General features: G+C 54.0%; 4 protein-coding genes across 6 annotated transcripts in view; 1 reads left to right on the top strand and 3 right to left on the bottom strand.

Moving 5' to 3' along the window:
- DNAI1 (dynein axonemal intermediate chain 1) overlaps positions 1–8,923 on the top strand; it is a 141,296-nt gene extending 132,373 nt beyond the window's left edge. Inside the window, exon 20 of the mRNA XM_058826171.1 lies at positions 8,517–8,923. Coding sequence (XP_058682154.1) covers positions 8,517–8,621 — 105 coding nt within the window. The 3' untranslated portion in view covers positions 8,622–8,923. The remainder of the gene's footprint in view (positions 1–8,516) is intronic.
- Positions 8,924–9,879: 956 nt separating this feature from the next.
- Positions 9,880–12,367, bottom strand: ENHO (energy homeostasis associated). Its single transcript, XM_058825789.1, has 2 exons — positions 12,178–12,367; positions 9,880–11,572 (listed from the first exon to the last, which is right to left on the bottom strand). The coding sequence occupies exon 2, from the start codon at positions 11,269–11,271 to the stop codon at positions 11,086–11,088; it is 186 nt and encodes a 61-aa protein (XP_058681772.1). The 5' UTR covers positions 11,272–11,572; positions 12,178–12,367; the 3' UTR covers positions 9,880–11,085.
- A 3,098-nt stretch (positions 12,368–15,465) lies between these two features.
- RPP25L (ribonuclease P/MRP subunit p25 like) lies at positions 15,466–17,842 on the bottom strand. 3 transcript variants are annotated; one of them, XM_058827898.1, is made up of 2 exons: positions 17,711–17,842; positions 15,466–16,809 (listed from the first exon to the last, which is right to left on the bottom strand). In XM_058827898.1, exon 2 carries the CDS (start codon positions 16,798–16,800, stop codon positions 16,252–16,254), a length of 549 nt encoding a protein of 182 aa, XP_058683881.1. In that variant the 5' UTR covers positions 16,801–16,809; positions 17,711–17,842; the 3' UTR covers positions 15,466–16,251. The 3 variants fall into 3 exon arrangements, with proteins under 3 accessions (XP_058683881.1, XP_058683883.1, XP_058683882.1); XM_058827900.1 differs by lacking the exon at positions 17,711–17,842 and adding an exon at positions 17,571–17,698; XM_058827899.1 differs by lacking the exon at positions 17,711–17,842 and adding an exon at positions 17,422–17,562.
- Positions 17,843–18,520: 678 nt separating this feature from the next.
- DCTN3 (dynactin subunit 3) lies at positions 18,521–23,719 on the bottom strand. The gene is made up of 7 exons (XM_058827436.1): positions 23,595–23,719; positions 23,391–23,475; positions 22,416–22,502; positions 21,422–21,505; positions 20,132–20,190; positions 19,317–19,376; positions 18,521–18,891 (listed from the first exon to the last, which is right to left on the bottom strand). The coding sequence occupies exons 1-7, from the start codon at positions 23,691–23,693 to the stop codon at positions 18,802–18,804; spliced, it is 564 nt and encodes a 187-aa protein (XP_058683419.1). The 5' UTR covers positions 23,694–23,719; the 3' UTR covers positions 18,521–18,801.
- Between the last annotated feature and the right edge of the window lie 2,718 nt (positions 23,720–26,437).

Raw genomic sequence — 26,437 nt, 5'->3', positions numbered from 1 at the left:
TGCTTCGCAGCAAGTGGAGAGAAGCTGTGCAAGTCATTTAATCTGAGGCAAATGGGGAGACTCAGTTTGAAGTAAATAGGAGGCACTTCTGTGAGGATGGAGGCAAACAGAAGGAGAGGGAAAGGAGGTTGGAATAACTGACTGAGGAGGTGAACAGAAAAAGGTCTCACTTGCCTGAGCAGAGATGTACTGGAGAGCACAGGCAGGAGAGGAGTGAAGAGGAAACATGATCTGATCTTGTAGACCCCTGCTCCCATTTTGGGTACTGGGGTTGAGGGACATGGGAGCAGGAAAGCAGCAAGGACAGCACAGCCAGCTGAGAGACTGGAAGCAGGGAGATGAGAGAGGTCAGCACTCACAAAGAAATCCTGGGCTGTGCTCTGAGGTAACAAGACAGCAGGAAAAGACTTAGGGAGAAGGTTTCAGTGGGCATAAGAGGGACATGCTGACAGACATCTCCAAGAGATGGGTTGGCAGCACCACTCCTGGGGAGTTTCTAAAGAAATGGCTGTGCAGGTATTGGGAGCAGAGTGGGACAATCCACTGCTGGGGGCAGTTGTTGTGCTGGGCACCCCAAGGACTGGACAAGCATCTTACATTGTGTCAGAAGCAAGGTAAGAGTAGCTGCTCCCACCATGGACATCCCACCATGGACAAGAATGCATTAGTGAACTAACCCCTCCTAGCCTTGCCCCAGCTGACTCTCTGATTTAAATGAAAAATACACAAGGAGAATACATTGTTGAGATGACACAATTGTTCACATGGCTGAAATATCTAGTGCAATTTCTGTATTATCCCTGAGTTCAGTCATGGAGAGCAAGAAACAGAAAGGGAGGAATGTGGCTTGACATTAAATTGCAGACTGAGTTCTTTCATAAGCAGAAGAGTATCAGTCATAATATATCTTTCATGCCATTGGCATTTAATGTTATTTCATATGAGGCTTCTTTGAGTAAGAACATTTATTTTTACTTCTAATAATAGCAAAATCCGGTTTCCCGTGTACTTGTATTTATCCAAAATGAAGTATATTCACATGCTTCCATGTAAGTAGTAACCAAGAATATACTTCCTATGCAAATACTTTTATGAACTGTATTTAAAAAAAAATAAAGAAGGTGCTGTGTTAAATGAAAAACAGCAACTGGACTTTCTTACGGCATTTAAAAGGTGATCAAGGTGGACATGTATATGCTAACAATGGTGGCTGGAGAAAAAGGCATTGAAAAAACTGCAACTTTTTCAAATACACTGTTCATACAACTGCAAATGTTCTCTCATGAGACACCATGCTCTATGATTTAACAGCAGTACCCAAGAGTTGCAGGAGCTGCATATTCACATCCGTGTTTGATTGCTTTTATTAAACTCTAATCCATAGCAGCTTACTGAGCTGGCATGCCAAAATGCTAAAGCAAAGCTGAAGTAATAAAAAAAAAGAAAGAAAGAGATGCTGAGTGATAAGGAAATGTTGCTGGGTGGCTGACTGTGCTGCCTGCAGGAATCAAGGGCTGCAGCTTAAGAATGCTGGGGTCACTGCACTTTGCAGGGCATATCCTTGATTTTATCCCTCTGTGGCTGTGGATGCTGTGGGTGCCCAAGCCTTTTAAGTCAGGTTTGCCCACCAAGGTGAGGAGATGCTGCAGATGTGGCCCCTCTTGATGGGTGCAAGAGACAGGGAAGCCTGGTCAGCTTTTGGATTTTCTAAGATACACTGAGATCTGGTGTCTGGGTGTCACTGGAATTGCAGCAATATTTGAAGTCGAGCTACAACACAGCGTATTGCCTGTCTAGTGGGTTTTATGAACAATCTCAATTAAAATCCGCTTCTTGTTTCCTTCCTCCATGCTGCTTGGGTCAGAGAGATCCCACAGCTCAAACACTAGGCACTGATGCACCCATCAGCCTTCACATTGTTGTCACACATGGCAGGTAGAAAGGCTTTGAATATTAGGGCTTCCCAAAAAGTTAAAAGTTACTTAAAATAATTGATCCCATCCCAATGAGCCAAATGGCACTGCAGAAAATCTGAATCCATTAGGGCTGGATCCGGGGTTTGTGTGGATGACGCACTGCCTGTCCCCGCAGTGCGGTGAAGGAAAGGGCATACCATTCCCTCTGTCCTTATCCCAGTGATGGTTTGCACCACCAGCACTCCCTGGGCTTGAGGAAAAAGCTTTTAGGGGTTTTATTCCACTCTGACTCCTTCAGTAGGTCTCAGTGTGCCAGGACAGGGTAATTGCCTCACACAATGAGCACACAATGGTTTTTCTCAGTGCTTAGTACAAGTCACTTAAGTGATACGACTGAAAATCTTTTCCATGTACCTTGTGAAGAGTTTGTTTTCTCACCAAGCTGTTCTATTCGAATAGAGCCTGTAGATGTTGGCTCATCTCAGCGACTAAGGCTGATGACACGCAAAAGAAAGCAGTTCTTCATCTCACACACACATTTCACAGAGCTCACAGTTAGAGCGTAGTTAAATTGTCCTCAAGGCTGACAAAACACAGTATGACCTCTTGGGACCCTGTTACCAATGTTTCCTAATCACAGCATCTGTGCAGGATAGAGTTAAGGGTATAGGTTCATTTCAGACCCATAATGTCTTAAGATTACTTTAAAATTTATCCTTCTTTTTAAAGCCGTTTATTTGATGATTGATGAACTGAGGGTCATGACAACGTCCCTCTTTTGAACTTGTGTCAGAGAATGGAAAAGACAGAAGACCAACAGTTTTAAATGGTTTTAGTGGGTTTCTGCAGCTGCTACAGGGAAAAATTCAGAAGGAGGTAACAAATCATTGTAATGCCCAGTTCAGAGCAGCTGTGGAGACTGCCATGAAGGAAATCTGCACTCAGCTTGGCCCCGTTCACTGAAGTTTTCATGCTAAATGTGGTCTTTTTATGGCTAAATTTAGGTGCCTAAATTAGTGGTCTGTAAGAGACATTGCTTGAGGCTCTGGAGTTAGCAAGAATAGGGAATGTTCTTTGGGGAACAGCTCCTGCTGTATGCACAGCTTCTGCTTGGCCAGAGGATACTGCAGTGGGGGTGAGCAAGGAGGTGGAGTCCCAGCTAGCCCCTGGCAGAGCAGACACAGAGCTGTGAGGATGCACAGGCTGTGCTCCCTGATGGCCATGGATTTGTCCAGGCTGTTAGCTTGCTGCTGCTGCAAAGCCCATCCATTCCATCAGCCACTCCCTCCCCTCTCCCATGGATGTATGTGAACTGGCCAGTTCTGTGGTGTGCTGTGGGCAGCTACCCACTATTTAGGGAGAAGTGATCCCTGCCCACGTGCCCTCCTCAATTCCTTCTGGTTTATTTCCAGTGACAATCCCATCCGCTTCTGGGTCTGATCCAATTTTGTTTGCACCATCTGCCTGTTGGATGTCCTGAGCTTTGCTCCCATGCCTTTCCTGGCAGGTGTGTGCTGCTGAGCCACAGGCTGGTCCCAGCACTGTGACTTACCCAATTTAAATGGTGACTTCCAAGAATCAAAGGCAGGTCAGCTGGGACCCTGAGACCCGTGACTGCTTTAGCATGGGTCAGTGCAGATTCCAGGCAGATTTCTTTGAGTCAGGATGTGAGCTTGAGCAAGGTGGGAGTGCTTGCCCTGAATTGCACAGGTTGTACCTGAAGCAGGAGGTAAGAGCATCCTTGAGGCCAATGATCCTGTGTGGCTGCTGCCACCTGAATGACCCAACCATCCCCTGGGCTTTTCTGCTGGCTTCATTCCCTGCAAAAAAAGTTTATTGTGTCATTTATTTCCAAGCAGTAGCGGAATAAGCCTAAATCCTTATCTCCAGTCTGTCAGCTAATCTTTTCATGGGCCAGGAGCAGTGCTGTTGGATCAGGCTCTGAGTGTGCCTCAAGGCTCTCTGTGCTTGAAAAACATGTTGCTGTTGCATGTAAAGGGACTTCTTGAGAGCCAAGAAGTCATCCTGGCACAGACATCATCCCCAGCTCAGCATAACTCCAGCTTCATATGACAGCACTGGATTGCAATAGGGCCATGTTGAGGTAGATCTGGGAGGCTTCAGGGTTGCAGCTCATATCATATTCCTGTTAATATTCCTATTAATGTTTGGTTAGTGACCCAGAGAGATGATGAGGAAAATTTTTCTGTGTTCATGAAGGAGTTTAGCCTTCCTTGATCTTCCCGACAGAAATGCTCCAGGGAAGCTTCATCTTTGCTCTCATTCATTGAGTTCACCAGACCAGTCACTAGTGTGTTTTGATAATGGAGGAGCCCTTACCCTAGAGCTGGCACCTTAACCTGAGCAGAAGGAACAAGAAAAGGTCTTCTGTCAAAGAAATAAAGTTCTGAATAGCTGGCAAGTTGCGTGCCCCTTCCCACAGAGGATAATAATAATAAGCAGTTTCAGGTATCTTCTTGAAGCTTCTCACCCCCTTCAAAATGACTCTGTAAAAGCTTAAACCCTTGTGCAAGGAAAGCCAGTTCTTAGGTCACTGGGTTGCTTTATAAAATGTCTAGATCCTGTTCCAGCATGACTGTATCCAGAATTCCCATTGTGTAAGGAATGACATCAGTGTCATGACAGCAGCAGTGCAGGGACAGGCCTGTGCCCCTTGGCCAAGGCTCAGCAGGGTAAAGGGTCACCTCTGCTCCCAAGGAAGTTGTGGGGACTTTCCTGACTATATTCATATCAGCGTGGTTGACTTCCTTGCTGCTTTAAAACATAAACATGTTTGGCCTTGTTTAATCGAAACTTCAGAGCAGATGTTTTATGATTATTCCACCAATGGGAAAAAGACATGGAAGCTGAAAAGTGCCAGCATCACGGCTTTTATGGGAGAGTTTTATTAACTCAGCAGTATGCTGTTCAACTAGGGAATGAAGGCATTAGCCAAGACTCCAGTTTAAATGAATCCCATAACCTGAATGCAGAGTTCAGCATGTGCCAGCATGGGGATGGGTGGGGCTGAGGCTCCCAAGGGTCAAGGGATCTGCAAGCATCCAGTCCTCATCCTCATCTTCTTTGTCCTAGTCCTCACTCCACCCTTCCCCCTGAGGCTTCACCTCAGTTATCTCCCACCTCCTGCTGCACCTCCAGTGCCAGTACTCACCCTGGGGCTGAGAGGACCATGAAGGGTCCTGCACACTGCCTCTAAGCCTGAGCCCCTCGCCTCAGTTTTGCTCCTTGATGAGCCAGGGAAGACCCTGGACATGAGGTAAAGGGAGCATAAGGACTGTGCGAAACCTGGCAACAGATACAGCAACACTGACACAAAGAGGGAGTCTCTTCCCCATCTCTCCTCCCTGAGGTCACATTCTGTAAGCAGGGCAGAGTCCATCCCTGCAGAGCACCTTTTCTGGCCCTGCCATGAGCTTTTCTGCCATGTCCCTCATCCCTATTTCAACAGGGACATTTTGCTCTCCACTTGGAAGCAGTTAACAATAAAGTCGATGCAAATGCTGCTCTGAGCAGCTCCAATACCCATTCCATGAGCTCCTCAGGGACAGACCTCCCATGTAATCTCAGCTCTGCATCTAACAGCTTCATGGGGAAGATGTTCTGCCTTGACTCACTCTCAGCTCCTGGTGAGCCCCATGAATGTGGTGTGAGCAGGGATGTAGGTGGAGGACAGGCTCAGCTATGCACATGGTGGCAGAGCCCCACAAGTGCCCTCTCCACACCTGGCTGTGGCATCTGCTGGAGGCAGAGCCTTTTGGCAGCCGCATGTGGAAGTGACACTTCCCCGCCTTATGTGAGCCCTGGGACATCGCAATAGCTCTGCTCCAAGGACTGCTTCTCAGAGGTCTGATACAGCCAAAGCCCCTGGATTTTTAGGAAGCTGCCACGTGCATCCAAGCAGATCCCACAGTGCTGTGCTGGTGCCATCAGTGGCCTAGCCAGCTCACAAGCACAAGTGCCCCGGGAGAAGCAGATGACAGAATAAAGGGAAACTTTCCATTCCAGTGCCCCCAAAAGGACATAATTTTCTTTCCCTGTGTCATCTTGCTTGCTTGGTTATGTGGCGTTAAATTAGGGCTCTGGTTCAGTTACGGCTCATTACAGGCTTGCGTGTGGCTTTGTTGCAGCGTGCTCAGAAGCACCAAAGGAGCTGAGACAGTGTGAAAGTCAAAGTTTTAGGGACAGTTTAGTGATCAGGAGCTAAGCCTTGCCTGAGGATGGTGAATTCAGCAAGGCTTAGACATAGTTCCCATGGGCCTGCAGGACATCAGTCAGGGACTCTCCCTGACCCTACCAGAGGAGAGATCAAAGGGCTTGGGATGGCGATGGATTGGTGGAATGTGGCTTCAGCATCTTCTCTCCCCATATGAGCAAAGCAGACGCCTCTTTTGCCTGTCCTGAGGACCTTTGTGTGGTGCTGTATGTGACACAGAGTGACAAAGGGAGGGGTTCGAATGCTGTCAAACAGCAAAGCAGCTTTTCTGCAGAAATAGCTAAGTCCTGAAATACCTCAAGCAGCTGTGTTTATCCCAAGGCTCTCAGAGAGATGCTCTACTGTGGGCCATTATTACAAACATCACTTGCAGTACCCGGGCCAGAGCCACGAAGGGCACTGCTCACCTGTTGGCATTAATACAGACCAGCACTGTCCCAGCATGCAGCCAATGGACTCAGTAAATAAAACAACCTGGGCTCATCCCAGTGCTCAGAACAGCAGTGGAGCTCTCTTCTTGGGAGCAGAGGGGTTTCCAGCTATCCCAGTCCTCATCCTTCCCCCAGATCTGCTTTCATCTCAGAAGTGTCCTTCGGCAGCTTAGGAAACCTCTGTTCCATCGAGGTTGTGCTGGGCTGGGAGGAGGGAGCACACGGGGATTCCCCGGGGACTTCTTTGCACGTTTTCATCACTTAGCAATGCCATGTTTTCTAGAGAAAGGGAGTGAGATCTGTGCGGGCTAACAACTTTCCCCGTGTTGTGCGCTGGCATTTCTTCAGCGCCGAAGGGAAGGTGTGTGTTTGTAATTGCTGCACCCGTGGCCATTAGCGGGGCTGATTCAGCGGGAGGAGAATTGATCTGTTTTAAGTGGGGAGAGAGGAACGCTGGCAGTCTCCTTCCTCCGATGCTGAGTGCTGCTCCTCTGGCCTTTTGAGAGCACGGAGAGCAGAGGCTGTGCTTTGGGGATGCCCAGAAGAGCCAGTACAGCAACTTCCTGCAGGCTGCCTCCAAGCCTGGTCAGGGATGTTCCTTTCCCTTTGCTCTGCTGCAGTGTTGGAGGCCTGCTGCCACCTCTCCTGAGCCCACCTGCAAGACTGTGCCAGTCCTCCTGCTTGCCTGTGCTTGGCAGCTGCTTCCTGGGGTGCCCAGAGCCATGCTGCACACAGAGGAGCTCCCCAGCCCCAAAGCAGGGGTATACCACCTCCAAAGGCAAGGCAAGATCCAGCAGGCTGGCAAAGGGCAAGGCTGTGATTGAAAGGCAACACTTCACAATGGAAGTGGTGGCTGTGGGGATGCTTTTTTTGAGAAATCCCATGGTGTACTGCAGGAGTATCCTCAATCCTCAGCTGCAGGAGGGCTTGGTGGGCTCAGTGTAGCTTGGAAAATTCCTCTGCTGCAGCTGTTTCTTACATGATGTGAACCTGGAGAGCCTAAGCCAAATTAATCACTTTCCCAAAGTACCAGAACTCTGTTGAGAGCAGTGTTGCAGCCCACAGCACAGCAGAAACATGCTCTGCCCAAAGCAATGAGTGGAACTTGTGCCTTCAGCAGGGACATCATCCTCTGCCAGGCCTGGAAAGCTCCTGCTGCTCCCAAACAAGCAAGGGCTGAACTGGGCTGGTTCTTTCCCTTGTGCTGATTTTTCTCAAGATGCTGGTAGTTTGCTTTAGCACTCAGGCAGGGAGCCCTTGGGATGCTTGGGACTGTAGGAAGTGCTTGTCCTCCTTGCCCGTGCTGGGGTGTGCATCAGGGTTGGCACAGAAGTGTGTCCAGGCACAGGAGAGCCTCACCGAGGAGTTAACAGCACACCTGGGAGACGTGACTCACTTCTCCCCACCAGGTTAGGGTGCTGCCCTCCTGGGGAATGCCATTTGGGTGCAAAAGGGATGATGCCTGCTCCTGTGGCTGCCTCTGCCCAGGAGCACCTGCACAGGGTGGGCATGGTGGGGCTGTTTTCGGGAGGTCTGGACATTTGCACCAGTGTCATTGCCCTAGCAATCTTGCATACCTGGCACCTACCTACAGCTTGGGGGCATAGCTTAGAGGGTGGTGCAGTCCCACAGGGCTAAGGTCTAGGAAGAGAGAGACAGAAGAGGCTTTGAGTTACTGTGGATCAAGAGATCCACTCCCATGCCCATCCAAACACTTTATTAGTGTCCTTCCCCAGTTCATAGGAGCTTTCACACATCTAATGGCACCTTGGGCTTGAAATATGAGGATGGGCAGGTGCATCCCACAGTGGATCAGCCTCCAGTGAGGGGTGAGACCTCAGACACAGCACTCCAGCAGCTCTCCCTGTGTTGGACCCCTCCTCACTCCTGCTTTCCTCCCTGCTCACAGTTCTATCCTGCTTGGTCTCTTTGCAGCAGAAGAAAGGCCAGGAGGTGAAGAGAAGTCCCGAGGAGGAAATGGCAAAGCTGGAGAAGCTGCTTAGTCTGGTGAGAGAGCCAGGGAGCAAGAAAGAGAAGTGAGAGGGGGGAACGATGACTCTGTGGGCAGCCTCTGGCCAAACAAGCTCAGCTTTGATTGGTGGCTGCTTGGCATGCAAGCCACGGGGCCCCTGCTGCCCACTTTTTGCACAGAAGGAACACTTTGCCTCTGTGCCTGGACAAATAAACAGAGGTGCTGGGAGAGCTGTGGTGTGCAGTCATGTCTGGGTTAGGCAAATCTCACCACACTTGGCCCTCCAGAGCCACATGGCCCTTGGCTTTCCCAATCCTTGAATGGGCTTGCACCAGATGAGAGCCCTATGGAGGGCAGGAGGGGGCCCAGGAAAACCCCAGGGCTGCAGCTTCATGGCAGCCAGTCCCACTGTGTGAGTGGTGGCCAGAGAGATTGAGCTCTGAGCTGTACCCCCCCCAGGCATTTGTGCAAGTCAAATGGAATGCCATATCTGGATTTTGCCGTGGCAGCCCAAGGCAGAGGGTGCCTGGAAACCTGGCCTGGTGGCCCAGGACTGTGGAAGAGAGACCTTCCGTGCCTCCAGACAGCACATGGCAGCAGCTGCCAGTCAGCAGCTGTGGGAGACTCACAGCTCCCCTCTCCCCAGGGGCCTCAACGTGGGGCTGAGGTGCCTCTGACCAGTTGGTGCCTGTTGGGAACTGCTAGGCAGCAGGGTTTGCAGAGCCTTCCACCACTCTGTGTGCAGCAGAGGATTAGCTGCTACGTGGCTGCAGTGGCAGCAGGAGCAGCAGTGGCCTCACAGCATGCTGATGAGCAGCGCCAGATCCTTGTGCACAGCTCCCAGGCCTGGGCACCAAAGCCACCAGACAGGTGTGGTGGCAGGTGTCCCCCATATGCTCAGCTGGCCTGTCTCCCACAAGCATCCTTGTAAAGTAAGGCCACAGCTTGGAAACTCTCCCGTGCCTCTGGCACAGAGGTTGGGGAATGCTCCCTGCTAACTCCCACATGCCCCCAGGCCAGGCAGGCAGGCAGGAAACATCCAGTCAGGTTTCATTCAACCCAGCATTTAAAAGCCACAGACGGATGTGGACACGAGCCCTTTCTTATCTCCATTCCTGAACAAACCACCCACAGTCCTCCGAAGAAATTGACCCCCAGCCCCGCGGCAGCCACTCCTCAGCCCTGCAAGATGGCAGGACGTGCCACCACCCCCCGAATTTTTCCAGGCACTCGGTAGAGCTCAGAGACACAACGGGGGGTCCTACAATCTGTTTATTAGTCTAGTAAAAACAAGGCTGCAAAGGGATGTGTTTGCTACACCTGACACGGGGAGGAGCCGCAGGCTCTGCCAGGCCTGGCCAAGCCTGTGCAGGAACCCTGACTGGCATCCCTCCCACCCCACCCTTCTGTCCCCTTATTGCAGTGGCTATGCCAGTGGTGACTGTGGCTATTGCTCGGCTCTAGGAAAGGCAAGGCAGAGCCCTCCAAAACCCACAGCACTCACTGGCAGGGTGGGAGATACAGCTGCCAGGCTTGCAGGCAAGCCAGATGACAGCATCCCTCCCCACAGAGCCACTGTGATCCCCAGGGAACAGGCAGGGTCAAAGAACCTTCAAAGCTATTTGTCCAGGCACCCTCATCTCCCCATGTCTTCCATCTCCCCAGGAAAAAGCCAGGAAAAACACCAGGCTGCTCTCAGCGGGATCGGGGATGCCTGCAAGGGCAGGTCTGCTGCTCACAGGCAGGGCAAGTACCACTGGCTGGCCTCGGCTGGGAGCAGATGGGGGAGGGCAGGGACACGCACCCAGAGAGGAGGAGGAGGAGGAGGGTCATTTGCCTAGCAGCGTTGGTGCTAATGCTGGAAGGGACTGACACACAGGCCGGGGATGATCAGGCAGACCGTGCAGGCCCTCTCGTGCCTCATTAAACCTGCTGCTTGGGCAGACATCTGCCAAATGCCCACCTGAGGCTGAGGGCATGCGGCACCCAGTGCCACCCCCAAACATCTGGACAGGTAACACCCTGCTCTGCCAGCAGGGCTGGGGCTGCTCAGGTTCCCCTGGGCACACCCTGCCATGGAGCAGCCAGCCTTTTGGGGAAGAAGCACTTGTGCCAGCCCTGCTGCCTCCCCTTTCCAGGCCCCCAACCAGCTTTGCTCAGGTTTGTGACCTTGTTGCCACTGTCACAGGCCCTGAACACCAGAGAAGAGCCCACAAGCTCTTCAAAAACAAGGGGTGCACTTGAAAGCAGAGCTCCTGCTGTGCTCACTGGCCGCTGGGACAAGCATGACTGTCCATGTAGCATATCCCCATCAGCTGCCTCTCTATCCCCATCACCACTGTGGGCACTCGCAGGAAATTCACACACCAAAACCACAAAGGCAAAGGACTGCACCCCCTGTCACAGCCTCTGCAAGCAGTTGGGTGTCCCCTCAGCTTTCATCGTGCCTGATCCAGCACTCGAGTCGCAGCATAGGCATCCAATCTGGCACAACTCCTTCGGCACAGCCGGATACCCCAGTCCCCAGGCAGATCAGGGCTGTAGCAAGTACTTCTCTTCATTCCTTGACTCATCCACATCAGAAGCTGGGGTCTTCTTGGGACATGAGGGGGTCCTGCAGGCTTTGCAGAGGATGAGGAAGAGGATGAGGATGAGCAATGCAATGACACAGTTAAAAGAAATTGCCACGATCGCTCCGGTGGAGAGAGCAGCCGCCATGGCCACCGTCCCGCAGGAATCAGCGGGGCCCACAGCCCGGTCTCACACTCAGGATGCCAGGGCAGTGATCGAGCGTGCAGCCTCCACCTGCTAGCATTGGCAGGGGCCAAAGGGGACAGCCATGGTGCTGGCGGTGGGATGGGGATGGGGCCAGGCCGGCAGCAGGACAGTGTCACCCCGTCAGTTTGGCCACTCACAGCTGCGTCCCGGGCTGCACCACACCACAGGGAAGCTTTCCCTCGGCTTCCCCTCCTCCAGCACGGCAGTGAGGACACAGGGATCACTGTTCTCCCTCCAGCACCTGGAAGAGAGAAAGTCACCGTGGGCATGAAGGGACAGGCTGTGCCTCAGGGTGGGCTGTGGGGGTGCCAGGGGACAGCGACCCCAGGGCCCACGGGGCTCCGCTCGAGTTGGAAGGCTGCAGCGGCTCCCAGGTTAGGTGCTGCTTGGGGGACATTTCCAGCACCCCTTTCCAGCCCTGGCTCTGCCCTTCATCCCCTGCGTGGACCACCAGGCTGGAGGTGTCCCCAGTAGGAGACCCACCGCCTCATCCCGGCCCAAACGCTCCCCCCCGTGCACTCCCGGGTGACCCCGGACAGCCATGGCCCCGATCCGATCCCCTCTCCGTCCTCCAACTCCTTTTCCTGCCGGCGGGACGCCGCTGCGAGGTCCCGCATCCAGAACGGGGCCGGGGCCAGGGTCGGGGGCAGCGGGTGCAGGGACAGGGACCCCGTTGTGCTTTTACCGAGGTCGGGCAGAGCCCCAGCTGCGGTGTTCCCGGGGTCCTTTGACCCCCCGCCCGCCGCGAAGAAGGACAACCACGGAGCCCTCGGAACCGGACAGCAACAGGTCCCACCAACTCCGCCCTCCCGCCGCGTCCCGCCGCGGGGCCCCGGCGTTACCCACCTGCGTCGGCTTCTCCCCGGGTTCCGCCGGGACCCCGGTGCCGGCGGGAGGGCGGGTGGCGCTGCCGGGGCCGGGGCCCCGCTCGGAGCGGGTTGGCGGCTCGGGGTCCCGGCGCGGAGCGGCCCCAGCGCGGCCCCGCGGAGCGCTCGGAGCCGGCGCGGTCCCGCCGCGGCCGCCCGTGGGTGCCGCAGCCCCGCGCGCCGCCCGCGCCCTCCCGCCGGCATCGGGGGCGGGCCCTGCTAGAGCCCCGCCCCTGCACTGCCATTGGTCACCTCCTCCGCCCGACGCCTATCATTGGCCGAACGCCCCGCTCGGGACACGCCCCCTCGCCCGGCTCCCACGTGAGCGGCGGGGGGTACAAACGCCGGGCAGCGCGCGCTCTGCCGGCCCGGCCTGGGTCGTGACCCGGTACTGTCCCGGTACTGTCCCGGTACTGCCAGCGGTACTGTCCCGGTACTGTCCCGGTACTGCCAGCGGTACTGTCCCGGTACTGCCAGCGGTACTGCCAGCGGTACTGCCAGCGGTACTGTCCCGGTACTGCCAGCGGTACTGCCAGCGGTACTGCCAGCGGTACTGTCCCGGTACTGTCCCGGTACTGTCCCGGTACTGCCAGCGGTACTGCCAGCGGTACTGTCCCGGTACTGCCAGCGGTACTGTCCCGGTACTGTCCCGGTACTGCCAGCGGTACTACCAGCGGTACTGTCCCGGTACTGCCAGCGGTACTGTCCCGGTACTGCCAGCGGTACTGCCAGCGGTACTGTCCCGGTACTGCCAGCGGTACTGTCCCGGTACTGCCAGCGGTACTGTCCCGGTACTGTCCCGGTACTGCCAGCGGTACTGTCCCGGTACTGTCCCGGTACTGCCAGCGGTACTGCCAGCGGTACTGTCCCGGTACTGTCCCGGTACTGCCAGCGGTACTGCCAGCGGTACTGCCAGCGGTACTGCCAGCGGTACTGTCCCGGTACTGCCAGCGGTACTGTCCCGGTACTGCCAGCGGTACTGCCAGCGGTACTGCCAGCGGTACTGCCCCGGTACTGCCAGCGGTACTGCCAGCGGTACTGCCAGCGGTACTGCCAGCGGTACCGTCACGGTACTGCCAGCGGTACTGCCAGCGGTACTGTCCCGGTACTGTCACGGTACTGCCAGCGGTACTGCCAGCGGTACTGCCCCTGTACTACTCCCGGTACTGTCCCCGGTACGGGCCCCAGTGCGGCCGCGGTACTGCCCCCGTACTGTCCCCAGTACCGTCACGGGTACTATCACCGGTAGTGCCCTTGGTGCTGCCCGTACCGGCCCCGGTGCTGCCCTCCCGCCGCTGCTGGCACAGCCCTGCCCGGGTCCTGCTGCGCCTGCCCCCGTGCGCTGCGGGCCCTGCTCTGCCCGGGGCCGCCGGCCGGCTCTCCCTGCTGCTGCCTGCCCTGCACACACCAACACACCTGCACTTGGTCCTACACACATCGCGGCTTAAGCTTGCTGAGGATGGGCTTGCCAGGGCTGGGCTGGGGTCCTTCCCGGGCCACAAGAGGTACAGACAGACAGAGCTTAGAGCTCATGCTTAGAGCCCACGGTAACCCAGGGAGAAGAGGGAACAGGACATCTAGGGAAAATCAGTACCTGGGAATGCGAGCAAGATCAGTCTCACCAGCACAACCGACTTCTCCCTGTCCTGTTGGTGGGGAAACTGAGGAACAGGGTTAACAGCCTGAACCCGTTGTACAGCTGCCAGCTTCCATATGGACACTGGAGCCAGAGAAGCCCTCGTGTGGGGCACCACCACAAAGGTGGGTGCACCCACTAAAGGACACAGATGTGGCACCCAAAGGAGATGGCTAGGAGACAGGAGGAGGGGCTGACAGCTTGCGGTGCTTCCTGGAGACCCGCAGTGATCTGCATCTGCAATTGCTCCGAAAAACCACATCCAGGCCCCACATATGCCTGGTGAGACAGATGCGCAGCAGTCTCACCGGGGTGTGTGGCAGCCAGGCATTCCCACATGGTGTGTCTCCATGGGAGAAGAGACAGCCAGATGAAGGATGGGTGAAGGGCAGAGCTGTAAGGGAGCTGGGACATCTCTCAGCTGACCTGAACCCACAGGTGTGATAGTCAGGTAAAGCTCAGTCCTGAAGGGACAGACACCAAGTCAGCTGAGGATAACTTCCAATGAAACAAAAATAAATAATAACTTTGCAGCTTTGATGAGGCAGCTTTAAACGTGCCACGGCCATGAGGAAGGGTTACACAGGCTGCCTGAGGATCTGTCTCTCGGCTCTGCTAAGAGGGTGTTTTGAGTAAACACAGACACATTGCCAGTTGAAATGTCAGAAGCCATCTGATCAGACACTCGAGCATCTTCCTTGGCATTTATGGCTAATCTGCTAATTAGTCAGGAAAAGCAGTCTCCTCCTCAGATGTAAGGGAGCAGCAGCTGGGAACAGCACGAAGATAGAACAGATTAACTCTGCCCCATTCCCAGGACTCACATCTGCTGGCACAGTGGACAGGTCCAAGCATTCCGCTGACTACCTCCAGGCAGTGGGGCAGGAAGCAGTGAGACCTCCAGAAGGGGAGGAGGAGGTGTGTAAGCCTGGCACATTCCTGGCTCCACTGGGCGCTCGTTTGGATGCGAGGCAGGTGTCTGTGCGCCATGCAGGCTGCTGGAGTCTTGTCTGTCTGCACCGGTAACACACTGCACCTCTCCTGCTCCCCCTCACTTAGGTAAAATCTCTTTCAACGCTTGTATTGTCACCCTTTAACTGACAGTGCAGAGTGCTGGGTCCAGCTGGAGCTCACTACACAAGCAGTGACACGGGAAGAGCAGGAAGAGCTCCTGGACTGCTCAGGACACCGTGTGAGCAGGGATCGTTCAGGCAAGAGCTCAGCCTGTCACAGGTACAGCCCTTCTCTCCGGCCCAGAATTACTTACCGGACCTGCTCCAGGAAGGAAACTACTGCACAAGAAAAGATGATCCACCCTTTGCCTCACTCAGCAGAGTTCAGGATGAGCCTGTCTTTTTGAGGCTGTAGTTCCAGCCAGTTTAAAAGAGGGGGAAAAAAATTAGCAAAAAGCTTCACAGAAAAAGCCCAGAACTTTGATCTATTTTGGATGTGAAAGGAGGTTAGTATTTGGATATTAACCTCCCATTGGATCAGGGTCCATTTACAGTCACGAGAGGAACAAACACAGAGCAGCAGGAGGGCTGGAAGAGCAGAGCTTCAGCCAGCAGCCGTAGCCCAACCATCAATGCTTGCAGGGTGACCTCCAGTGGGATGAGGAAGATATGACAAATTTCCAAGTTACATGAACTTACACCTTTATTTTAAAGCCATCTTTGTGCATTATCAAGGAGCATAAAGGGGAAAGAACAGGATCCCTTGGAGCTTCCCATTACCACCACCCCAGGACAGCCACAGAGCCACAGGATTTCAGGCTGGTTACAACATGAGTTGACTGCTGCCTGTTTGGAGAGAGCCATGACCACCAACTCCGCCGAGCCAAAGGGAGCTACATGCCCATGGTACCAGACAGAGCTGTATCCTGGCAGTCCTACATTCAACCCCCCTGACAGGCTCAGCAGAAGGACTCTTCAGGCACAGAAATGGTTGATCCAGCCCTGTGCCCTGTTGTCTGCTCATGAGCCTGGGCAATGCTGGCACCTCTCTGGCAATTTCACATCAGGTCCTGTTTCTCCTTTGTATTGGTCAGAGCAACCTGCACCTGGCACACAGGCACGTGTCTGTCCCACTGCCTGGGTTGCTGCACCCCTGGGCACCTGAAACCTTGCTGGGCTAGCAGCCCTTCACTGGGGCTCACTGACAGCACACCAACAGTTCTTGCTCAAGCAGAGGCGATTTCTGTCTTCCACAAACCTCTAAGGAGTACAGCCTGGCAGCCTCTGGCAAGGGAACTTGTCAAAACACATTTTCAGACAGCTACAATCGCACCCAGTTATAACAGTCCACTCCTCCTGCCCTCCCCTCACACCTCTGTGAGCCCCCGTGTTCAGCAGCAGCTGTGCAGCCACAGCCCCAGGCTGGTTTCTGCAGCTCCTCTGAACCACACGCAGAGCTGCCGCCTCAAGGCCCCCCCGGCATTCCCCCGGTGGAGCGAGGGTGCTTCCCTGTGCTGCCAGCTCCCCGGCCTCCACCCTGCTTCCTCTTCATCTGGCCCTGGGATTCTGCTTTCAGTGTGTCAGTCCAGAAGGCATCGAAAGATCCTGGAGCCTGGTACCCCGGCTCCTGAGGATCCAGGGCATCTTTGCTTAGTAGGACACATATGGCAGGAATGTTCCTCTTCACTGTCAAGGCATCGAGGCCTGCCTCAGGCACAATGGGCTCCCAGATTTCTTCAATCTGTTTGAAGAGCACTTTGGTGATCTGGTGCAGCTCCTTGAGCCTTCGTTTCATGATTTCCACACAGGTGATGGTCTTGCTGACAGCCTTGCCCGAGCCAGTGAAAAGAATCTGCCTCACTGAGTCCTGCTCCATCTTGCTCATAGCATAGCCCATCAGATTCCTAATTTTGCTCCCATCCTTCACCTTCATTTCAATAATATCAGCAGGCAAGTCAGTGAAAGGAAGAGGACAAGGTTTCTCCACAATTTTGGTCTTCTTATAGTTCTCCATTCTGCAGTGCTGAAAAGAAAAATGGACCCATGAACATCCAGCCCACTGTAATTGCTGCACAAAGAAATTCCCATCACAGTTAGCTACAACTTTTCCTCTGAAGGCCACTCTGAACTATCAAGGTTGGGAATCCTGGAAAGGCACAACCAAAAGATTAGCCCAGTTCTTGTAAGGACATACCTACAGTATGAATGTTACCACAGGGCAGCCTGAGCCTTTGCAGGCAGGCTGTTAAAAAAACAGCGTTACTATTGTGGGCATAAGCAGGGTGACTGTATCTCGAGAAGACAGAACAAACAAGTGAGCTGGGGTGATTGAGAACAGAACCTGGGGGATGCTGGCCTCATCTGCACCAGAACATGCACAGGATGCATTCAAACACAGTTTACATGCAGCACCTCGTGTTACAGAAACAGGCTCTTAGGAACCCGGTCAACCCAGCTGAGGGCAAAACACTACATGTCACAAGGGAGATGGCAAGCTAGGGATTGCAGGAATGACAAAAGGTTTCCTCGAGGGTAAGACAGAAAGGCCAGATCTCACAGCTGCCGTCTCTGCCAAGGCAGGTACCAACCTGACCTAAGTCTGCTTGGCCCAGTGCAGGGCACTCCATGTCCCCACCTCAAAGCCCAAGGTGCTGAAGGTCGCAGTACTTTGTTAACCGCAGGCTCCTGAGTCCCGCTGCACCCAGACCCCGCACCCCATCCTCCTCAGGGACACGGCAGCGCGGAGCTCCCGCTCCGAACCCTGGGAGCACAAGAGGCCCTCACCCCGACACGGCAGCCGCTGCCAACGGTGCCTGGGGGCCCGGGCCGCGGCCCGAGGGGAGCCGGACCGCCGCGGTGGGCTGCGGGAATGCCGGGGAGGGAGTCAGGGATGTCCCGGTGGGACGTGCGGAAGCCTCGCTCACCTGCGGCCGCCTCAGCGCGCCCCTCCACACAAGATGGCGGCCGACGCCGGGCGCGCGCAAGCGCGAGACGGTTGGGCGGGGCCCGATACCGGAAGCACGCCCATCAATCACCTGATTGGGTGAACGGGGAATGGGCGGGGCGAGCCCCTGGCCCCGCCCCCCCGGCCCCGGGGCTGTCCCCGCTCGCAGCGGCCCATCCCGGTACCGGCACCGGGCACGGACAGACGCGGGGACCCGTGCGCGCCCACGGGAGGGCCTGCGTGAGCTCCCCAGGCAGCTGGAGGGAGCAGGGGTTTCCGCAGGCCCGCAGCCCCACTGGGGTTTGACAACCAGCAAGGTTGTTGATCAAGGTTGTTGATACAGGGACCGGCAAGCTCTTCTGGACTTCCTCTGGGGATTCTGCCACGTCTCACCAACCTGAAGGGTTTGAGACCCTTGCTACAAACGTGGCCTTGGAAACCAGGCAAGACATGGCTTGTGCCCTCTCTGGAAAGAGCCAGCATGGGCTTTGGCTTGCAGCAGCCTCAGGAAAGCAGAGGCAGGATAAAGACAAAAGCTGCTGCCTTCTCTCAGCACAGAGATGGGAGAACCACAAGGCAGAAAGTTCCATGAGACCAGATTCCCCTGGGCACAGGCAACTCATATGAACAGGAAGAGTGTGGGGCTGGAAGGAATCCACCTGCCCTTGGCCCAAGGCTCAAAGGAACCACTGACCATCTCCTGGAGGCTGCCATGAGATCACTACCTGGGGAAAAATCTCCAGTCTTTGCCAGGAGCAGTCCTTGCACCAGGGATAGACAGACAATCCAATCAGCATTCCAGGACTTTACTATGATCCACAGAGAGCACAGAAAGGGGTCTTAAAATACATTAAAACTGAGATGCATTTTAGAGAAGTGCAAGATTTCCACAGAGTGGCAGATTAAGGAGCAGTGTAGCTTTGACTGGGGGCTGGCACAGCTCTGTGCAGTGTCCCCAAGTGACTGTCATGTCCCTCCAGCATGTTCACCCCAAGCGGGAAAGAGCTGGGACCAGCGGGATGCAAGCTGTGCCACAGGGGCCCTGGGCATGCTGCGCTCCCAGCTCTGCCATCACTCTGCCACAGGTTTCGCTTGCTTGGCTGCTTCCAGACGTGACAGGACCTCATTCCACTGCACAAACTGCTTGGACAGAAGCAGGGTCTGGATATAAGACTTAAGGAAAGTAATGTGGAAACTGCGAGGAAGAAACCCAGGTCAGAGCATCTTGATAGCACCATTACAATCCTGATTCCTTGGGAGAGGCCCAGGGCACCAGGCTGTTGAAAGCCTCCATGGGTTTAATCCACCCAGTGGCTGAGCCACTGCACAGCACCAAGCACCCACAGGAGTCTGGGTGGCACTTGTGAACACCACAAACCACCACCATGCAAGGGCTCTCTACACAACTTCCCTACCCACTGTGGTTTTGGGATGTGCCTCGGCACTGGGATCCTACACAGCCAGGATAGGGACACAAGTGCCACCACACCAGAAAGGGTGTTAAACCCAGGGTTGGAGATCCAGCAGGAGCAGCCCAGGGGAAAGGGGTCATTTCAGCTGTCCCAGGCCCGAAGTTCCAAGGATACCATTTTGTTATAATCCTCAAGGAGTGTCTTGACACTGTCAGTGAGATCATGACGTTTCTCCTGCGAAGAGAAGAGCCACAGTGCATGAGCAGTAAATAAGGTGAGGGACATCTCTCCTTTCCCTGTACCTGACAGCACTGCAGGAAAACTTATCCAAGGCCAGCACTGAGATCAGTGCTCAGGCTCTGACTGTGGGTGCTCACTGCAGCTGGACAGGTTTCCACAATCAAGAGAAAAGTCACAAACACTGATCCCATGAAGCACCAAAACCCCCAGGCTTGCACTTCTGCCTGCCTTTCCTCATTATCCAGGCTTTGCTTGCCCCAGAACAGAAACTCACAGCAAAATGCTGAAACAGACCATTAGGAACTGTCCAGGCTATTCACAGCCAGCTCTGGGAGTGCTCATACAGGGAGGGAAAGGGATACACAGAGGGAAAGGGTGAAGGGAAAAGGTGGCAGTGTCAACAATGTTCCAGAGAGCAAGACACTGGAGGAACGCAATTCTTCACCTCAGTGTCTCAGTAAAAGGGGGAATTCAAGATGGTTAAACCCACTGCCACCTACTACGTGTCACAGAAAGCAGTTTTGAGCAGCTTTATGGTGGCAAATTTCCAACTTGGACTCAACTGAGAGAAATTCTATCCCCTTTTCTCCCTTGGAGTCCCTAAACTTCTTTAAGAGTGTGGTATGCATATTCTGATTCTGCCATAAATGAGCAATTCAAGTAATCACAAATACAGGGGTGCCAGTGCAGCCACTGGCAAAAGGTTCCTATGCCCTTCCAGTCAATACTGATAGGAATATTCACACTACCTGCTGCTGTATGTGGATCTGTGAGAGCCGCTGCAGTTTGGCTGCATGGTCAGGAACCGCTGGAAACACAAAGGAGAAATCAGTTTGGGTTGTTCTACAGCACATGGGAATAGTTCCCAAAGTAAAGCCCAGTCCTCCTCCATGAGCACAGCATGGCAGAACTCCACTCAACTGGGTGCAAGTGTCCCATGCTACAGATAAAACTCAGATACAGGATTTAAAAAAGCTACTTAACTACCTAACTTAACTGCATACGGCACGAGTTCAGGGGTGCCCACAGTGAGGGCTACTCAAGAACTCAGAGTAAACAACCTGCATCTCTGTCTATGCCAGGAACAGAGATGTTCTGGACGTAAAAAAGCTCACAGGAAGGAATGACCTGTGTCCTGGGGTGACTTTATGATGCTTGTATCCCCAGTGGTCTGTTCTGTTTATGTTCCATATTAAGTTCTGCACCTTTCAGACTGGCTCTGAGAGCGAAGAAGGGGAAGGAGCAGTTGCAGTTTGTGTTAAGGAAGAGCCCTCATTCCCCACATCCTGCTCCTGGACTGTGCTGTCTGCAGCACGGACAGACAGCAGGACAGAGCTCTCCTTTGCTTTTAGCTAGTTTTAGCTAGCTGAGGCAGTGAAGTTCTCTGGACTGTTTTTTTCCTTTTTCCTTGGATCTGTTCAAACCTGCTCTGGACTGAAAACCCAGCCAAACCCCGGGAGCTCACACCTGTGGCCCACCAGGGCCTGGGCCTCGGCACTTTCCAGTGCTGGAGGGACTGATTAGAACCTGAGCGAGCTGAGCTACACCCCACGACAAGGACTTTCTAGACCTGCCATCTCTTCCAAGAGTGAGAAGTTTCATTGCTTAATATTATCCATTTTTTTATGCTTGTAGATACTTTGCTTGTTAAAAAACCAGTTTTTTCCACTTTTCTCCAAGGAAATTTTTCTCATACCAGCTGGGGGAAGGGCCACTTGAATTTGTTTTCTGGAGGGATGCCATCCAGAGGTTTTCTCCCAAATTTTCCCTAAACCAGGACAACCTGCCAGGCTCCACCCTCTCTGCCACATTGCTGTCTCTAGCCTGCTTCACAAGCCACTCTATCACCTCCTTGACCTTGCAAGGGAGGCTAGAGCAGCATGAGGCAGGAGCAGACCAAGTTTGTACTCAGTTTACTCTCACACCACTAAGCTGTCCTCTTCTCTAGTCTCAGGCTCAAGAGAAAAGAAAGAAAGCAGGACAGGTCACAGCTTATCAGGTGGCATTTGCAGCTCCAGCTTTCAGAAGAATGTGCATACCTTGGATACTGGTGCTGTCCAAGATGGGCTGGAGGGTCTTCACCTGCTCCAGAAGGGCTGCACGGGCAGGAATAGCCTGTTCCTCTGGTTATGGGGGGAGGACAAGAAGCAATATCAGTAAACACAAAACCCTGCTTTGACTTTTCACAAATAGTGGTAATTTTTCCAGCTGATCTGTCTTTACAGTAGGAGGCTTGTTCATGATTTTATTTACACTTTTGTGCTGCTCATCCCTGGGTCTTGATTCACACCAATTTCATGCAAGAGAATCTCCACCAAGTTCTAAAGACAGGACAAGGAATAATGCATACAGATTGAAAGAGGGAAAATTTAGGCTGGGTATTGGGAAGAAATTCTTTACTGTGGGGGTGGTGAGACACTGGCACAGGTTGCCCAGGAGGCTGTGGATGCTCCACCCCTGGCAGTGTTCAAGGCCAGGCTAGATGGGGGTCTGAGCAACCTGGGATAGTTGGGAAGGTGCCCCTGTCTATGGCAGGGTGGGTTGGGACTGGATGGTCCTTAAGGTCCCTTCCACCCCCTTAACATTACACAATTCTGTGAAATTCCATTCACAGATGATACCATCACAAATTGATCAAATTCCTTGGGTCAAAAGAGGACAAGGCTAGGGGGTGTTGAAAGACATCCAAATGCCTTCTATTTTTGTCACAGCCTGGAGAATACTGGAAGTGGGGTAAGGAAACCCTTCTAGCTCCAGCTTTTCTTACCAGCCTTTGATTAATTCAGGGCTAAAGTGAACGATCAATATGGGAGAGATCAGAGCTGATAAAACTGCAGCGTGGCTGCGCACGAGGGAGCACCGAGGGTGACAGACATCCTTGTACAAACCATCTCTCTGACACCTCCACAGGGCATGCTGTGCCATGTCTTTACAAACGACGAAAAGAAACCCATCCCCATCCATCTTCGGTAAAGGACACTTTTTTCTGCAGTGTTACAAAAGCCTCCTGTATCTCCTGGTTTCATGCCATACCTGCCAAGATGAACTGCAGCTTCATTGCATCTGGAACAGCCATCCTGTCAATGTACTGGGGGTCAAGGTATTTGATTACATCTTCAACTGGAGGGACAAACAGGATTGGAGACAAAAAGCAGGGTACATGCTATGGCATTCACAAGAGCAGCTTCCCCTCCCACTATGTACCAGATTACTTTGCAAACACCGGTTACTTTTGTATTTTGTTCCCCAGATTAATTAATTTCTATGTGACTTTGGAGCTCTGTGACCAAGAACTGACAAATGGCTCAAGCCAGGAAACCACTGCATTAGGGACAACTGGAAATCCTGCTTTTTGTCTGAATAACAATTATCAAAGGTGAGTGAAATCTGCTTCCTCCTACCCTCAGGGCAAAACCAGCCAACAGAACCACGTCCTTAAAATCACCCACAAACACACAGTTTATGCTTTTATACTCAGCAGCTACTGCAGACCTGGACACAGCGACCCTCCCTGCCCCTGCTGTGACAATACACAGCAAAACCTGGCCAACAGGCAGCTCTGCAGGACAAAGTACCCCCCAGTTTGGACGCAGCTCCCCAGATCTGCCCACGGAGTGTGAAGCTCATTGCTCCCACCACATACAGAGGGCAGAGCTACTTCAGCATGGCCAGGAAGTCCAAGTGAACAGGAATTCATTCCATGATTTCATGCTCCAAGAGCCTTCACGGGCTGCATTTCAGGCAGTGCAAATCCTGGCACTGACACGGGTAGATGGAAATTGAGCAAATAACAGGCTGCAGCCGCCTGTTTCCCACCCCCGACTGCCGAGCTGGTGGATCGCGAGCACAAAAACCTCTCTCAGTTACTTATTTCTGCGCCAAATAAACTGAAATAAGGGCCCCAAGTACACAGGTGCGGGGAAGACACTTTTGTTTAGAGCAGCGAATCGGCTGAGAGCTCCCCGCTCCCGCCCTCCGCGAACCTCCCCCCCCGCAAGAGCCGCTCACTTTTCTTAAACAGGATTTTGATCCTCTCCCTCTTCCCGGCGATATTGTTCAGCGCCACCTGCACCTTCACCAGTTCGTCCGCCACCTGCAGAGGCACAGAGGGAGGAGACGGGGCTGTCAGGCCCCTCCGGGCCGCGGCACCCCAGACCCCGCCGGGCCGCACCAAACGGCGACCGGCCGCTCTCCGCAACTTCCCCCCAGCACCTTTCGCGGCCCGCAGCCCCCGCCGCCGAGGCCGACGCGCTGCTCCAGCTCCTCCAGCCGCCACTGCAGCCGCCGCAGCTCCACAGCGCCCGCCGCCATCTTCGTGCCGGGCGGAAGTGGCCACGCCTCACTTCCGGCGCGCCCCGGCGGTTGCCATGGCGGCGCGTTGCTAAGGACCGCGGTTGCCATGGAGACGGGAGGGGAGGCCGCGTCTGGTGGAGCGCAGCCCCTCTCGGAGGATGCGGGGCGGTCGATGGCGATTTGCACTGCAGAGGGAGGCGTACAGCCCTCCCGCCGCCTGGGAGGGCAGTCGATGGCCGCTTCATTCCGGCGTTGTCCTCCAGGAAAGAGGCGCTCGGATGTATTAAAAGGAATTGATATAGCGATCCGTGCGGATGCAGGCCCTTTGAAATCCGGGAGGCTGCCTCCGGCTTTTCCCCAGGCCTCTGTCTGCCCGCGTTCACCTTTCTCTTATCGACTGCCGCAGGTGACACTCACAGAGAAGAGAAGCACTAATGAATGGTGCAGCCAACCCCAGCCGTGCCGTTGCCTTCAGCTGGCACTCACAATTGCACGTATTTCTGACCGGGATGAAATTAATTCTTAGTAGCAGCATCTGCCACAGGAAAAGTCCAGAGAGTTTCCCATCTGCAGAGCAGGAAGTGTCCTAGGGTGCATCAGGAAGAGCAGCAGGCCAAGGGAGGTGATCCTGCCCCTCTATTCAGCCCTGGTGAGTGCTGTGTCCCCGTGTGGGCTCCCCAGCATAAGAAAAACAAGGTGCTACTGGAAAGGATCCAGAAAAGGCCACAAAGATGATCTACGGTCTGGAGCATCTCTCCTCTGAGGAGAGACTGCAGGAGCTGAACCTGTTCATTCTGGAGAAAAGATTGAGAGGGGATCTCATTAATGCAATATATTAATTCAAAATCAAATTCAAAATTTAAATCATTAATGCAAAATATCTCAAAGGCAAGTGTCAGAGGGGGTGGTGCAAAACTTTCCAGTGGTTCCCTGTTACAGGGAGAAGCAATGGCCATAAGCTAAAACAGAAAGAAGGACTTCTTTCTGCTGAGGGTGGCAGAGCACTGAAACAGCTGCCTAGGGAGGTTGTAGAGTCTCTCTGGAGACATTGCAACCCCACCTGGCTGTGTTCCTGTGTCATCTGCTCCAGATGACCCTGTCTTGGCACAGGGGTTGTAGTGGGTGATCCCCAGGGGTCCCTTCCAGCCCTGATGATTCTGTGAATTTTCAAAGCACCTTCTGATGTTATTCTCTGTATCCCAGGGCTCAGTCTGCCACTGCCCTGTCATGTACAAATGACTTCAGCAGTGCCAGGAAGAACATGGGCCTGGGTATGGCTCTGCCATAGCCCAGGTACCAGGGAACACCAAGTCAAGGTTTCAGGCCACTCTTTTAGATAAAAACTATCTGCTAATACAGGTACTTTGCTAACATCGCTGGTAATGTGAGCTGGATGGCTTTGGGGAACCCCTCATTGCCCTTTGCTGGAAGCTAAACCCACTGTACCCTGAAAAATTGTCCTTATGGGTACGTTCCTCCTGAACATTGTACAGGCCTACCAGATGCAGGAGGGAGCTGTGGGGTGCTTCCTTATGCTCCCTGCAGCCTCTGTGCCCTCCCAAATCACCTGCAGGAGCTGTGCAGAGCACTCAGGCAGCAGGAGAAGGCTGATGCTCTGTAGGCGCTGCCTTTTCTTCCCTGGGATCGATAACTGGGATCTTCAGAGGGGAAGAGCTGAGCTTTGTTCCACAAAGGCGACAAATAGAAATGGCTTCATTAACAGAATTGCCTGGGGGCTGCAGAAGGGGCTGGGGGCTACAGGGGGCACAGCCAGGGACTGTGCACTCAGCAATGGTTGGCACTTAGAGGGTACCAGCTCTACTGTGGCCTGGGCCCAGCATGATGGGCAATACCCCAAACACAAAAATGCCTGTACTAGAGGGTCTCAAACCACCCACTACCCTGAGGTGAGAAACTCACGCAGTTCCCTCAAGCCCTGGGGGGCTTTGGGACTGTCCTCATCCACCCTTTAGAGTCCCATCCAGTTTGCAAGACTTGGAACAGAGCTGCAGCTACAGCACTGATTGTCCACAGCCCTGCACACGGAGTCTGTTCCCTGCTCCTCAGGAATAAAAGCAGACCTTTGACCACATCCCCATCCCTGGAGTCTGAAGGGGCACACCGATTCAACCAATTGCCCCCAGCCCAGTGCTGAAGCTGGATCCAGCACTCTGTTGGCTGGGCTGGATTGTCCCCTCATCCTCCACCTTCTCTCTCCTGCTCAATTACAGTCCCTGCAGGACATGGGGAAGCAGGCATCAATCACGGCTGGTTACTCAGGTGACAGCAGCTGTGTCCCCAAGCTCCCCAGGGAGCATGGAAACACACATCACCCTCTGAGCCTGGTAATGAGTGGGGACGCAGGTCCACATGTGCCCTGCCGGCTCCCTGGGGCTGCGGTGCTCGATGAGCTGTGGCCAGAGCTTCACAGCAGTGCAAAGGGACACAAGACCCCAATTAAGGCTGCATCAATCCCACTCCAACTCTGCTTGGTACCCTCACAAACAACCCCCCCCCCCCCCCCCCCCCACAAGCACACACACATACGCACACTCCTTGTTCAGGAACTTTCTCCCATCCCCGGTGGCCAGACCACAGGGATGGACCCGCCAGACCTCCGGTCCTCTGCAGGGGTTCTGTGTCACCCTCGTGCCTTCAACACGTTTCCAGTGTGACATCCCCGTATCCCTAGGCTGGGTCCGGTCCAGGGCGGGCAGCATTGCTGCAGCACCCTGGACAGCGACAGCGCTCCCCGGGTGGGC

Source organism: Poecile atricapillus, chromosome Z (genome assembly GCF_030490865.1).
Source record: "Poecile atricapillus isolate bPoeAtr1 chromosome Z, bPoeAtr1.hap1, whole genome shotgun sequence".
In the NCBI taxonomy this organism is placed as follows: domain Eukaryota; kingdom Metazoa; phylum Chordata; class Aves; order Passeriformes; family Paridae; genus Poecile; species Poecile atricapillus.
The sequence above is the reverse complement of the archived record's forward strand: the minus strand, read 5'-3'. Positions and strand labels throughout refer to the sequence as shown.

Bases quoted from the DNA above. Each gene is read 5' to 3' on its own strand.
- ENHO (XM_058825789.1), bottom strand. From the start codon at position 11,271: ATGGCGGCTGCTCTCTCCACCGGAGCGATCGTGGCAATTTCTTTTAAC.
- RPP25L (XM_058827898.1), bottom strand. From the start codon at position 16,800: ATGGAGAACTATAAGAAGACCAAAATTGTGGAGAAACCTTGTCCTCTT.
- DCTN3 (XM_058827436.1), bottom strand. From the start codon at position 23,693: ATGGCGGCGGGCGCTGTGGAGCTGCGGCGGCTGCAGTGGCGGCTGGAG. The intron at 23,476-23,594 runs GTGCTGGGGGGA...GTGCCTCTGCAG, and splicing joins GGGGCTGCGGGCCGCGAAAG to GTGGCGGACGAACTGGTGAA. The intron at 21,506-22,415 runs GTATGGCATGAA...CCCCATAACCAG, and splicing joins GCTGCAGTTCATCTTGGCAG to AGGAACAGGCTATTCCTGCC.